This window comes from Podarcis filfolensis, assembly GCF_964270895.1.
Source record: "Podarcis filfolensis genome assembly, chromosome: 5".
Lineage (NCBI taxonomy): Eukaryota > Metazoa > Chordata > Lepidosauria > Squamata > Lacertidae > Podarcis > Podarcis filfolensis.
In genome coordinates this window covers 62295959-62308273 of record NC_139608.1, presented here as the reverse complement: position 1 = coordinate 62308273, position 12315 = coordinate 62295959, and the positions used below count along the sequence as shown (strand labels likewise).

General features: G+C 40.3%; 1 protein-coding gene across 14 annotated transcripts in view; it reads right to left on the bottom strand.

The window, feature by feature from the left end:
* The window catches only part of EXOC6 (exocyst complex component 6), a 92490-nt gene that overhangs the window by 41070 nt on the left and 39105 nt on the right, over positions 1 to 12315 (bottom strand). For 8 of the 14 annotated variants that reach the window (XM_083616145.1, XM_083616144.1, XM_083616146.1 and 5 more), the window contains exons 16-19: positions 12184 to 12295; positions 11255 to 11389; positions 5789 to 5968; positions 405 to 434 (exon numbers count right to left, since the gene is read on the bottom strand). In XM_083616145.1, coding sequence (XP_083472271.1) covers positions 405 to 434; positions 5789 to 5968; positions 11255 to 11389; positions 12184 to 12295 — 457 coding nt within the window. The remainder of the gene's footprint in view (positions 1 to 404; positions 435 to 5788; positions 5969 to 11254; positions 11390 to 12183; positions 12296 to 12315) is intronic. The other 6 variants (XM_083616151.1, XM_083616152.1, XM_083616147.1 and 3 more) reach the window with 1 other exon arrangement.

Sequence of the window (12315 nt, the reverse complement as noted above, 5' to 3'; positions counted from 1 at the left end):
AAAGAGACTGTCTAAAACTTTCACCAGCTCTTTATTCTCAGCCACTATCTAGCCATTTTAACCTTATTTCGTATGCACATCCCCATAGCTGCATTCTGACACCTGACCTCCCATCCAAGAGGTCTTATGGTCTCCTTTGAATGATCTCATTTCAGATGCAACACATGCCCTATCATGTTTCTATGAGGCTTTAAAAGGTTCCTTCTGCCTTGATGTCCAAAAACCAAGGTTAGTCTTCAACTTGGATTCTGCATGCAACTACACAATTTAGTATAGAGTCAGATCGGTATAAATAGAGGGGTTTTAAATAAAGTCACTCAGAATTGAAGCAATAAGCCTGCAGGCAGTTCATAGTTTAAGTTTTTTCCATGTGCATGCTTTTTCTCCAGCTTGCATCTACTTACCGACATAGCTGCATGGTCATTGTTGTTATTCTGAGAAGGAAACCAGTAAGGCAATCAAAACAAAACAAAAAATAAAAATGCACTGTCAACATTAAATTGCATTTGGTAGCAGTCAGGGGGGGTAGGGAGGGCTCTTGAGAAAATAAGTAATGTCTGCCAATAGGTTTTCTTTCCTGAAGATGGGAATGGTTTGAAATTATTATTCAAGATTGATCTGCCATGGTTCAGCCAAATTAGTCTTCTGTTTGCAGCTGTAAGAGCCAAATAGACACAATTTTTAAGTGATATTCTGAAAGTGTAATGAATTAACACACAGCACAGTGCTAGAAGCCAGAGAAATAAAATATCCTGCATAAGCAGTATTTTCCGGCAGACAGGCTGGGTAGATTTCGTTTCAAGTGCTATTTGAAGAGCTTTGGGAACATATAATTTCAAAACTCCTTGGATTAATCCAAATCTCTGCAGATGGTCTACTACTGTGTACTGGGGCTTCTGGGATGCCCCTTTATAGCAGCAGCAGATCCCTGTAACATCCCTGGCCCCGGCAAAATGTTGTTCTCCAAGATCAGTGCTTCTCCAGAGCAGCATCCCTTGAGTCATGAGAAGCCACTGACAGAAGGAAGCATCAGCCCTTGTCTGTGTGAATGGAGAAGTGCTTTCAGCTCACACATGGGGGAAATGTTACATCGCAGCCATCATCAATCTGTTATTTTGCTACTTTGCTAAAAATATGTGTAAGGAATAGTAACAGACAGTGTTTAAAAATAAATACATCCATCCGTTAAATGGATCAGAAATGTAAAAAGGCTTGTTTTCAGTACAAATACAAAAAAAAAAAAACCTGCCCTAAAAAACAACAACAATGCTGTTGCTATCAAGTGGCAACACAGACAAATATAATACAAAGACACTTTTAGGGAAACGAAGCTAAAGAAACATATCTAGCAACCAGATGACACCACAGTAGCTACAAGCAGTAAGGATAATTGTGCAGATATCTCATAGTAAAGACAAGATAGCTTTATTGTGGGCTGCAGATGTACTTTATACTTAAACGCTATGAGGCTGGAGTCAGAGTTGTGCTCAGTGGTGTTCCACTCATTCTGGAGGAAGAAGATCGGGAGGCAAACTTCACCTAGTCTTCCTTTCCTTTGCAGCCTCCAGAGCAGTGTGAGAGATGGAATAGAGAGCCTCAGTAGGAAGGAGGGGTCAGCAAAGATCACCTGCCTAGGTGCCTCAGGCAGGAAATCTCCACTCCAGGCACTCATGTGCCCAGAGAAACCTCTCCTGGTGTGCATGGAATCCACTCCCTTGACCAAAATTAGCCTCAAAAGAAGCATTAAGTTGATGTGTACTTCATTGCAGTGGATCTGTGTGTAGTGCCAACCACAGTTTCTCCAGTTTCCAAAAAAGTCAGTGGCTCCTATTCTACTCTACTGGATCTCAGTGCCTTCCATATATGGAAAGAGCATTTCCATCCATAGACTAGCTAAACCGGATCAAATCCGTTCATTGTATGCGAAAAGGTGCTAAGATATTAAGAAACTGACCAAGCTACACACTTATGACTAAAAGGCTTTCACAGGCAAGTGTAAAACACACACACCTTACATTGCTGCCTCTATATTAGTGTCTGTTTTAGATGTTTGCATCCCTGAAGTCAAAAGTAAATAAGTGACACTTGCTTGAAAAATGATATTATAGAAATTCTGGAGAAAGACTCCTCTGGAATCTGTTGTCCAATGAGACCATGCCAGGTCACTTCATGGTTATGCTTCTGGTCGTGTTCTATAGTAAAGATGTAGCCAGGCACAAGTCAAAGAGCATGGCTGCATAATATATTGTGTTCACTAAGGACACTACAAACTCACAACTACTACAACCCTACAGAAGTGACATATATATGGGGAGATTTCCCCTACAGCCTTGTGGCCTAGGAACTTACAATCTGATCCTAGAAACACACTTGCTTCAAGTGTCAATGGACATAGTATTTAATAGTTTAAGATACATTTCCCTACTGAATAAGTGGGGAACGTCCACACCATGGGCTAAATTAGGCCTGCCAGGCCTCTCAATTTGGCCTGCAAGTCCATTTCCCCCATGCCAAGCCTACCTGTCACTCACGTGACGGCATATGATGTCAGGTGCAGGACAGTAAAGGAACAATTGGGAATCTTAGAAAATACTCCCAAATTGTTCCTTCACAAGAGCAGCTTACATTCACAGCTGTTGAAAATTGGCATTAAATGCAAACCCAGGCTGCTTTTAGCATAAATCAGACACACCAAGAAGCTACCAATTGGAGCCTATTGGACCAACAAAGTTTGGCCACTCCTGCACTAAAACAAAGCCACCTTTATCTCTCTGATAACCTTCTTGATAACAACCTACGAATCCCACTTTCCAGATTAGGAGGCAATGGGTACTTGCAGACCCTGGACAGTCACAGGTGGACTAGATGGACCAATTATCTGATTCAGCTAGAGCAACATCATACGGTCACTCCGTCTCTCAGCAATAAAAGAAGCATTCTCCCTACCTGAAACTACCTGGGAAGTGCAGAGCATGGTGTGGATGCTGTCTACAAACTTGGCTTCTATCAGCATCTCTTCAGGAGGGTGTTTTTGTTTGTTTGCTTTTTGGCGGGGAGGAAAAGGTTTTTTCTAAGGAAACTTCACCCCACCCCCATCAACTCCCAAACAAAAACTTTTCAAGAGATATAGATTTGCCCCCACCCCTCTGTACACACACAGCTGCTTCAGATGTAAAACTCGCCCAGCACCTAGGTCTTTTCAGTGCCAGATGAAGGCCTTTTTGTTTTTACAGGCATTTAAAGATCTTTCTTTTTGTGCTCTGGAGCACTAATGTATGTTTTCCTGCTATAGGTTTCCATTTATTTATTTATTTGGTTTCCTAATGCCGTTGGTTTCTCACTGTATGATTTTTAGAGCTCTCCCTGTTTTCATGGATTTAAACTTCTATTGTTAGCCACCAGAAGACATTGTTCATTGGGCAGTATACGAATGATGTTGTAAGTAAAATTTCCTTTACTTACCAACCAAATGTCAAGACCTTCACCTAAGGCTTCTCATTGATCTAGTCAGCCAAGCCTTTCCATGAATTGAAATCCTGCTTCTCTTGGAACCAAGTCTTGCTACCCCCATCTTTTCAAGAAGGCAACCCTCCTTCATACCTTCAGCATGGTATGCCAGTCCAGAATACATCTGGAAACTCCCTGCAAATTGAAAATCAGCACAGCAGGCAAAGGCCTGGAACAGAACTGTGAATCCTCATGAGCTAGCTTTCTTAACGCAGGAAAGATTCATCAGCAATGTGATGTAAAGTGACTGTCTATAATCTTGCTGCAAGTGAAGGTCCAGGCAAGGCCTGCCAAATAATTCTTAGAAGGAACTGTCCAGCATCCATCTCCTCCTTCTCAACTGCCCTTGTTGCTCTCAATCCCTACTAAAGTGCATTCAGCTACAACCTGATATTTGACATACTGACTTCTCTTGCATTGCACAACATCTGCAGGCTAGCCATGGTTGAATATGTGTCACTAAACATCTGGAGAAAGCCAACTTGTGAGAAACTCTTAGTATAAACATGGCCATGGTGAATCACATTGGTTAAATGTATCTAGTCTCTGTCAATTGCCAATGCAGCCAAACACAAGCCACTGAGGAATTCTAACATGTGTGCACTGTGCCAGATCATAGCACAGAATTATAGATTTTGAATGAATCTCAGAAGTTTTCCAGCTTAACTTCTTTGATTCAGTACCGTCTAGATATAGTGTAAAACACTCTCACACAAAACAAGAAAACAAGTTGTACTGGACGGGATGGATCGCAGAGACCAGACATAATTTTTATTCTTGAAGCACTCCTGTAATATAAGGAGTCCATTGCCTTCAATGAAATAAAATTTAAGTCGAACTCGAGCAGGTTAACTTATATTTATTTTCATAAATATAACCAGCCAATTAATAAGCAGCCAAAATAACAACTAGAACATAAAATAGACAATGACCACATAACTTGAAGCAAAGGAATATTTGACTTGATAACAACAGTTTATATACTTCTTATATTTTAGGGGGAAGAAACTCAAAGTGGTTTTCAACATAGTCTAAAACTTTTTTTAAAAAAAAAAATCTTAGTCTGGGTACAATTTAAAAAACAAAACAAAATACAAGATTCAGAGATAAAGTTTAAAATCTTCTATGTAAAACCTGTGTTGCGCTGTTACAGTCGTTTTACACCATGTTTCCCAAAAGCTCTGTAAGCACTAAACACTTTCCTGTTGTAGCAAGGTAGGCAGTGGAAGAACAAAATGTAGAAAACGTTATTGTGTGCAAACGTCCATTTTTAAAAGAACTTAATTGTGCAGTAGCTATTTCACTTGCAAAACCATTCACAATATGGGAAATTGTGCTGGTTTTATGCTATCCTATTTATTTGTATATACCGTTGGACACAACCTTGATACTTTATATGAGGGATCAGCAGATTAATATTTTTTATAAACAAAGCAACGCATCACACAGCAAGTTATTATAAACCTCAAATCGACAGATTTATAGAAAAGCAGTCAATGTTTATGAACTTCTGGAATGAGAATTTTCATAACATGCAGTGTTTTCCCCCAATGCTGTAAGGAATTGTTATTGGTTCTCTTATCTTCTAGCAATTATATGTGAATAAGCACTGGTTTACGGTGCATTTAAAAATGAATTTCTTAAAAAGAAGAAAACAAGAACCAAGCTTTATTTCATCACTGTTGTGGATTCAAATGAAATATAGCAAGTTTGTAGTTTCATTGTTGGATGTGGAATAGAATAATGTTGACACTGGCACCATGATTAACATTAGCCTGGGCTCTTTAAAAAAAGAGGAGAAGCAAAAAAGAAGGCAGGACTGGAATCTCATTTGCTAATTCCGGATAAAGCAAATTCTGGTTAGCTCCAATGCAGATGAAACACTACAGCATGGTTAATTCTGGCAAGGGAAAGGAGGGAGTGGACCAACTTCTGCTTAGAATATCACAGTGGCCCAGCTAAGATGGAAACAAACCACAACAAGCCTTGGGTTTGCACTTTCCCTGCAAACAGACAGTGTGCTTAATTATGATTAATTGCAAATAGAAAGCGGAAACTTCTGGTACTCTCCAGCGGCCAGACCAGAGAAGGGCTTGGGTGGGGAATGCATAATCCTGAAACTAAGCAAGAGTTCAGCCCATTTCTGAACTGGGTCTATCTGTGATCGACGCAAGTTTGATACAGGTCCCAGGACTGTTGTTTCTTCCACCATGTGTGTCATTCGCACCCTTAGACTGTATTACAAATAAAACCTGCAATTACTTGCAATTTGTATACTTACAGGCAAGTGAGTGAAAACCTGAAAGGTGCTCCTCAAGAAATTAATAAGATCCATTAAATAGCCACTGGCTCTCCCATCTGGCTCACTCATTGTCCAATCATAGTCAGCAAGCTGGATGAATTCATCAATCTTTTGGTTAAGTTTGGTATAAATTTCTCCTTCAGCAGCATGTCTCGCATCCTGGGGAACAACAGAAGTATGCTGAAGTTTTAGTATCCTAGAGATAGTTTCTTCAAATGTAGCAAATGAGGGTCAAGAATCATTGTTATTGTAATCCAGATCTATCTATCTATGGAGTCCATGTCTAAACCACTGTTTTATTTTTCTGTTCACAGCATAGAGACATGCTATCCCTCTGCTGTGAAAAATAAAACAGGCAACTCAAGGAACAACAAACACTACAAAAACGTGCCATCGTTTCATATATAAATGTAACATTAATACATATTACTAATATAGAGAGACTGCTTTTGGTTTTTTCTTCTGACACACTTCCCCTCTCAGCCTACTTGCTCTCAGCCAGGACTCTGCACATGCACCTTGGCTCTCACACCCAGGGCCCAAACAAACTCATGGTTTGTGAGGAAAGTGCTTTTGCAGTCCGATTTTCCCTGGGCATCCGGATAGGTACTGCGGGAACAGGATGCTGCATTAGGGCAGCCTAATCCAGCAGGGCTCTCCTTATGTTTAATTTGATTAAACTGACAAACTTTGTGAGAGGACGGTAATTGTTTCATGTTTTTAATGTTTTGGAATGATTAACTGCAAATAATACACAACTGTATATTCTTATTGGTAAGGATGTATTTTAGACTAAATCTGGATTGCTATAGTTATTTATGTAGAGCATCTAGACACTTCACTAATAATTTTTTTTTAAAAAAGACACTGGAAACCAATAAATTTGAAATCTACGAACCTTCTGCTGTAAGAAGTCACAGAACACAATTTTGCATAAGGTGTATCATTTAAAAAAAACAAAACAGAATGCCAAGAGAGAAATCCAAGTTATTATTTTTTAACATATTAAGACTGATACAATTTGCCTCCAGGAGATGAAGTTAACAAGAGCAGAGCATGCCAAACGGCAGGATAGCTAGGCTGATGAGATGTATTCAGCTTTCCATAAGAAGTTACACAAGGATTAATAAAAAAAGGATTTTCCATCACAAGTGAAGCGTATGCATTGGTGTGATTCTCTGGGGTAAAAATAATACGTTTTTAGTAATATAGAGAGCAGGAGGTGGGGGAAGAATCTACAAAGGGGTATGCCTTTATAACCTGGCTGGGCTTTGTTTGCAATTAATTTTGGATTTTTGTTTTGTTTTGTTCCAGGAGCTTAGATACTGCAAATGACAGTCACAGCATGGTCCCACAGACAATTAGATAATGTGCATATAGCTTGATATAGAGGCCCTTCATTAATACTTCTACTTAATCCCAGAGTGAAAACAGAAAGAAAGAAAAGGTTAAGCCAAAGCACAGAAGACAGGCTAGTACATTCCTTTCTTGAGTATACACAAGATGCAGCATACACATAGGCAGCAAACTGTGAACTCTCACAGAACATAATAACGAGGGGAAAGACATTTTTATCTGACACAGGAACAAAGAACAGCTGTTGCTACAACTGGTTTCACAGGGAATATTCATTAAAACTTTCACTAAAACTGTATTTGGGTTCCAGAGTTCCACTTAACCAACTTCTAGACCGTGGTAGTCAACCTTTTTATACCTAACGCCCACTAATTAATCTTTCTTGATGGTAAAATTTCCTTACCGCCCACTAGTGCTGCAGTAACATGTGCCCTGTTCCTATGACCTGTTGGGCTTCCTAGTCCTAACGTCAACATTAAACACGGCACATGGGAAACCATAATGAATTTGTCTGAGCAAAGGAGTGAAAACTGATGACTGTCAGGAGGATGGGAATGGAGAGCCAAAGACTCTCTTCTCTTTCGTTTACCTTCTCTCTGGATCAAACCCAAAATACAGGATCCATGGGAGAGAAGACTAGCTCTGAGATCTTTTCAGCCATGAACAAAACTTTTCTCAACGATCATAGGAAATAAGAGTCCATTAGCTTCTTGAAAGCAGTCTCACCTGACAGCTCCTTGCATCATCTGAAGAGAAGAAGGCAGTGCCTGCTTCCTTTCGGCAGGCACAATTTTACCAATTCTGCCCCCCACCTGCCACCACTCTAATTCCGGGCCCAGGTCTAGTAATGGTGAGTCCTGTGCTGCTGGATTCCCTGATGGCCCAAAGGAAGTTTGCCATGTGTATCCTTTTCTATTTGGGGGTGTTTGAGACACATAGCTACAGAGACAGCCACTATTTTTATGCATGGCAGATTCCCAGTAAGAAACAGTTATAATAAATATTTGTATTAAGCAGATACAGCAATCAGTAGGATTCTGAGGATTTCTCCAGTGCCCTGCTAAGCAAAGGCTGGATGGCTGTCTGCCATGTATGATGATCTAGTTGCAGGGGGGTTGGACTAGATGGTCCTTGAAGTCCCTTCCAACTCTGCAGTTCTATGATTCTGTTATATATATGAAAATAAGATTCTGTTTGGCAGTTCATAAAATGTAGTTCCATATTTCAACAGAACCAACCCATGGGATCAAAGCTACAATGCAGCAAATCCTGTAGGAAGATAATGCACCCATGGAAAATGTCATTTTTGCCATTTGCCCTGGTTATAAAATTCATAATAGTGCAACTCCTCAAATTAAGTGTTCCCAAGGCTGAAAATTCAGGAGCATGGTATTAATTCCTTTGAGCATGCCTTTATCCTTCTTATGTCCTCCGTTAACCTTGACAACAGAGATTAACATTGGAATTTGATAGGTTTATTTTAAGATTTAGTTACAAAATTAAAAGTACCAAAGACAGAACTAGCCTCAGTAGGAATAATCCTGTTTAGTTTGTTGGTCTGTGAAATCCTGTCGCATTTGGGTGTATACACAATAAGGCAATTATTTGAAATGGAAGATATAGCTGTCATGGAACCAACCAATGCCTGTTTTTGTGTGTTCGTCACTTATTTTACAAAATGCAACGAATTTATAGGACTAAATGAATCAACTTTGAACCTATGCTACACTTTACATTACCACTCCACATATTTTATTTATTTAACATACTCAACAAATATTTTTTGCCTCTGGGAAATACCATATCTAGGATTGAAGAATCCATAAAACATCCCAGAAGCCCAAAGGGTGTGTGAACCAGGTTTCTCAAAAGAACAGCTCCTCACTCTACCTACCAAACTAAATTTGTGGCTGAAGAGGTTGAAAAACAGTATGTGAAATGGGGCTGGGACTGGGGGTTAGAATGGCTATTCAATGGTTGGGGGGGGGAATCGAACATTCCTTTACATTAGCACAAGCCATCTTGTATATTCTTATTTGGGAGTAATATCTGTCAAACATTGAGAGCCTTTTGCAGCACAGAACAGAGCTGCCTGCAGCTCTATTAAGTCCTGATTTGCAATCTCTAAAATATTCGTCAGATATTCCTGCCATTTTATTTTGGCTCCAAATCGCATTGTTTTTGCTCAGGTGTAAAATATGAATAGCCTGTACAAAGTATCTTTACCTCATTCTCTGGCAAATGGATAATGTTCACTGTCTTGCAGACAAGGAAGAGGAAAGAGCTCTCTCTCTCTCTCTCTCTCACACACACACACACACACACACACACACAGAGAGAGAGAGAGAGAGATATTCAACCAGAAATCTGCGAGGGTATAAGTTATATAGAAACTCGCCTGTACTGACTTAGAGACATGAGATGGTATTCAACTAAGTCAAGAATCTTCAACCTTTCCAGATCCAGGACACACTTTTAACGCCAATATGCATTTGGATGCCAGTTTCTTAATCTGTCCCCATGTATTTGCATGATGGTAGTGCTCCTGCTGTTCCCCATGTTGGATTAGGCCAAGACCTACCAGTGGGTCCCAACACACCAGCTGAAGACCAGCTGAACTAAGTTATACACAGAGTACAGTGGTACCACGGGTTGAGTACTTAATTCGCTCCGGAGGTCCGTTCTTAACCTGAAACTGTTCTTAACCTGAAGCAACACTTTAGCTAATGGGGCCTCCTGCTGCCGCCGTGCCGCCGGAGCACGATTTCTGTTCTCATCTTGAAGCAAAGTTCTTAACTTGAAGCACTATTTCTAGGTTAGTGGAGTCTGTAACCTGAAGCGTATGTAACCTGAGGTACCACTGTATACCCAATGAAATTAATGAACATGACTAAGTTAGGCACATTAGTTTCAATACTGTATTGGCCTGAATATAAGCCTCACTTTCCTCCCAAATTCCAACCGTGAAAAGTTAAAGTGCGGATTATATTCACGACCTTACGGTATGCAGCCAGGAGCGCAGAGCAAACAGCGCCAGGAGCGGGGCAAAGCGGCACCCGCCCCATGCATAGTCCCCCGTCCTCTCCCCCAAGGCCAGGAAGGGAGAGAGCGAGGAAGGGGAAAGGCCGCCAGTAACGCAGTGTGCCCCCCCCCAGTATGCAGCCAGAATCAGCGAGGAAGGGAACAGCTTATATTCGGGTATTTTTTTCCCCCCTCCAATTTTAAAGGGGTGGCTTATATTCGGGTGCAGCTTATATTTGGGGCAATATGGTAGATTTGCTCTGAGTAAAACTCAATGCTAATCGTTGTGCATACAATAAGGATACCAGATGTCCCCGTTTCCTGGGGACAGTCTCCAGATTTACAAATCAGTCCCCTGACAAAATCCTATCATTCCTACTGAAGTTGAAAAGTGTCCCCGGATTCATTGGAAAGAAATCTGGTAACCTTAGCATACAGGGAATGAGAAACTGCTTCTTATTCCAAGCCCTAATGGCAGAAGAAGTTTGTTTGTGGCTTTCAAACTTCCAAAGAAGAGGGCAAATCTAAAGGACCACAATGATGTATGGAAGGCATGCGATGCCAGGGCAATAATTCTAGCCAGGCAACCTGATTAAAACATTCTTTCACATGTGTTTCCTTGGGAAACAATGGCATGCTTTTGCTAATTAAAAACAGTCTGAGATAACTACCAACATGTATGATCAAGTTTGAGAAATATGTAGGTGTAGCTTTGACAATATTGGGCACAAACATGTTCCAGTTTTGCCTCCTTCCCAATATGACCCCATGAAGACCTATATGGCACACAGTTCATCATGGATTAACTTTAATGAGATTATCCCAATTTAAATTAAGACAACCATCGAAAAACAATGACATCTGCCCCACAATAATAATGAACTAAAGCCACAGTAGTGTTGCATAATATTTTTGGTGGAGTTACACATTCCTGGCTGTTACATTCATAACCTGCCTCCCAAAACAGAGAACTAAACCAAGCTATACCCAGAAAAGAATAATTGTCTTCCCTGGTTGGGACCTGTGTATTTAAAAATGTTAACCAAAAGATGGTAACTCTTCACATACCTTAAACGTCGATAGACCATAGAGTCTTGCAGTATGGAGAGTTTCTTGTGAAATATTTGTAATGTTGGTTATAAAGTCCTCAAGGTATTTACATGCTTGTTCCAAATGTGTTGTGTTTATGATAATTTGCACCAGCTTTAACAACAACAAAAAACACAGAAAAGGAACAAATTCTGATAAAATACATTTGCAATACACAACTGAACTTGATTCGACTATAGCAGAAGAGGCACAACTAATTTAAAGGAGATTATTCAGAATGCTTATTAGCAAAAGCTACAAGGTTGTAAATGTATTGCTACAAGAAGCAAATTTTCCACCTTCAGAGAACCTACTATTATCTACTAAGGATTATCTAATACATTATCTACTACTAATAATAATAATAATTTATTATTTATACCCCGCCCATCTGGCTGGGTTTCCCCAGCCATTCCGGGAGGCTTCCAACAAAATATTAAAATACAGTGGTCTATTAAACATTAAAAGCTTCCCTAAACAGGGCTGCCTTCAGATGTCTTCTAAAAGTCTGGTGGTTGTTCTTCTCTTTGACATCTGGTGAGAGGGCGTTCCACAGGGCGGGTGCCACTACATTGTGCCAACTACAGAATTCCCATTTCTTGGAGAGGACAATGCATCCTATATCATTCACCACAGTTCATGCAGGGTGGTGATAACTTTCTGGGCTTGTTAAGTGCCACCATTATCCTGGGTGAACCCAAGAGAGGGCTCTAGATTGAATGTGCCCCAAACTCCCCTTTGTAACTGCAGAGTGCAAGCAAAGAATAGTTATACCGGTGGGCATCTTCTTTCAGTAGCTTCTAGTTGAGAAGCTCTGGAGGACATGCATGGCTTTTAGGGAAAGTCTGAAGAATCAGAACAATGCACAAGAGCACCCAGAACACTGAAGCATGCATTTCAAAACTTACCTCCGTCAAACCTATGTGAGGCTTTTTTATGAGGTTCTGTAAACAACTGCTTAAAGTTCGAGTCAGCAGCAAATTTGTCGATTTTCTAAGCATATCATCTATCTCTGTTGAACTGAAATGCAAAAATTTAAG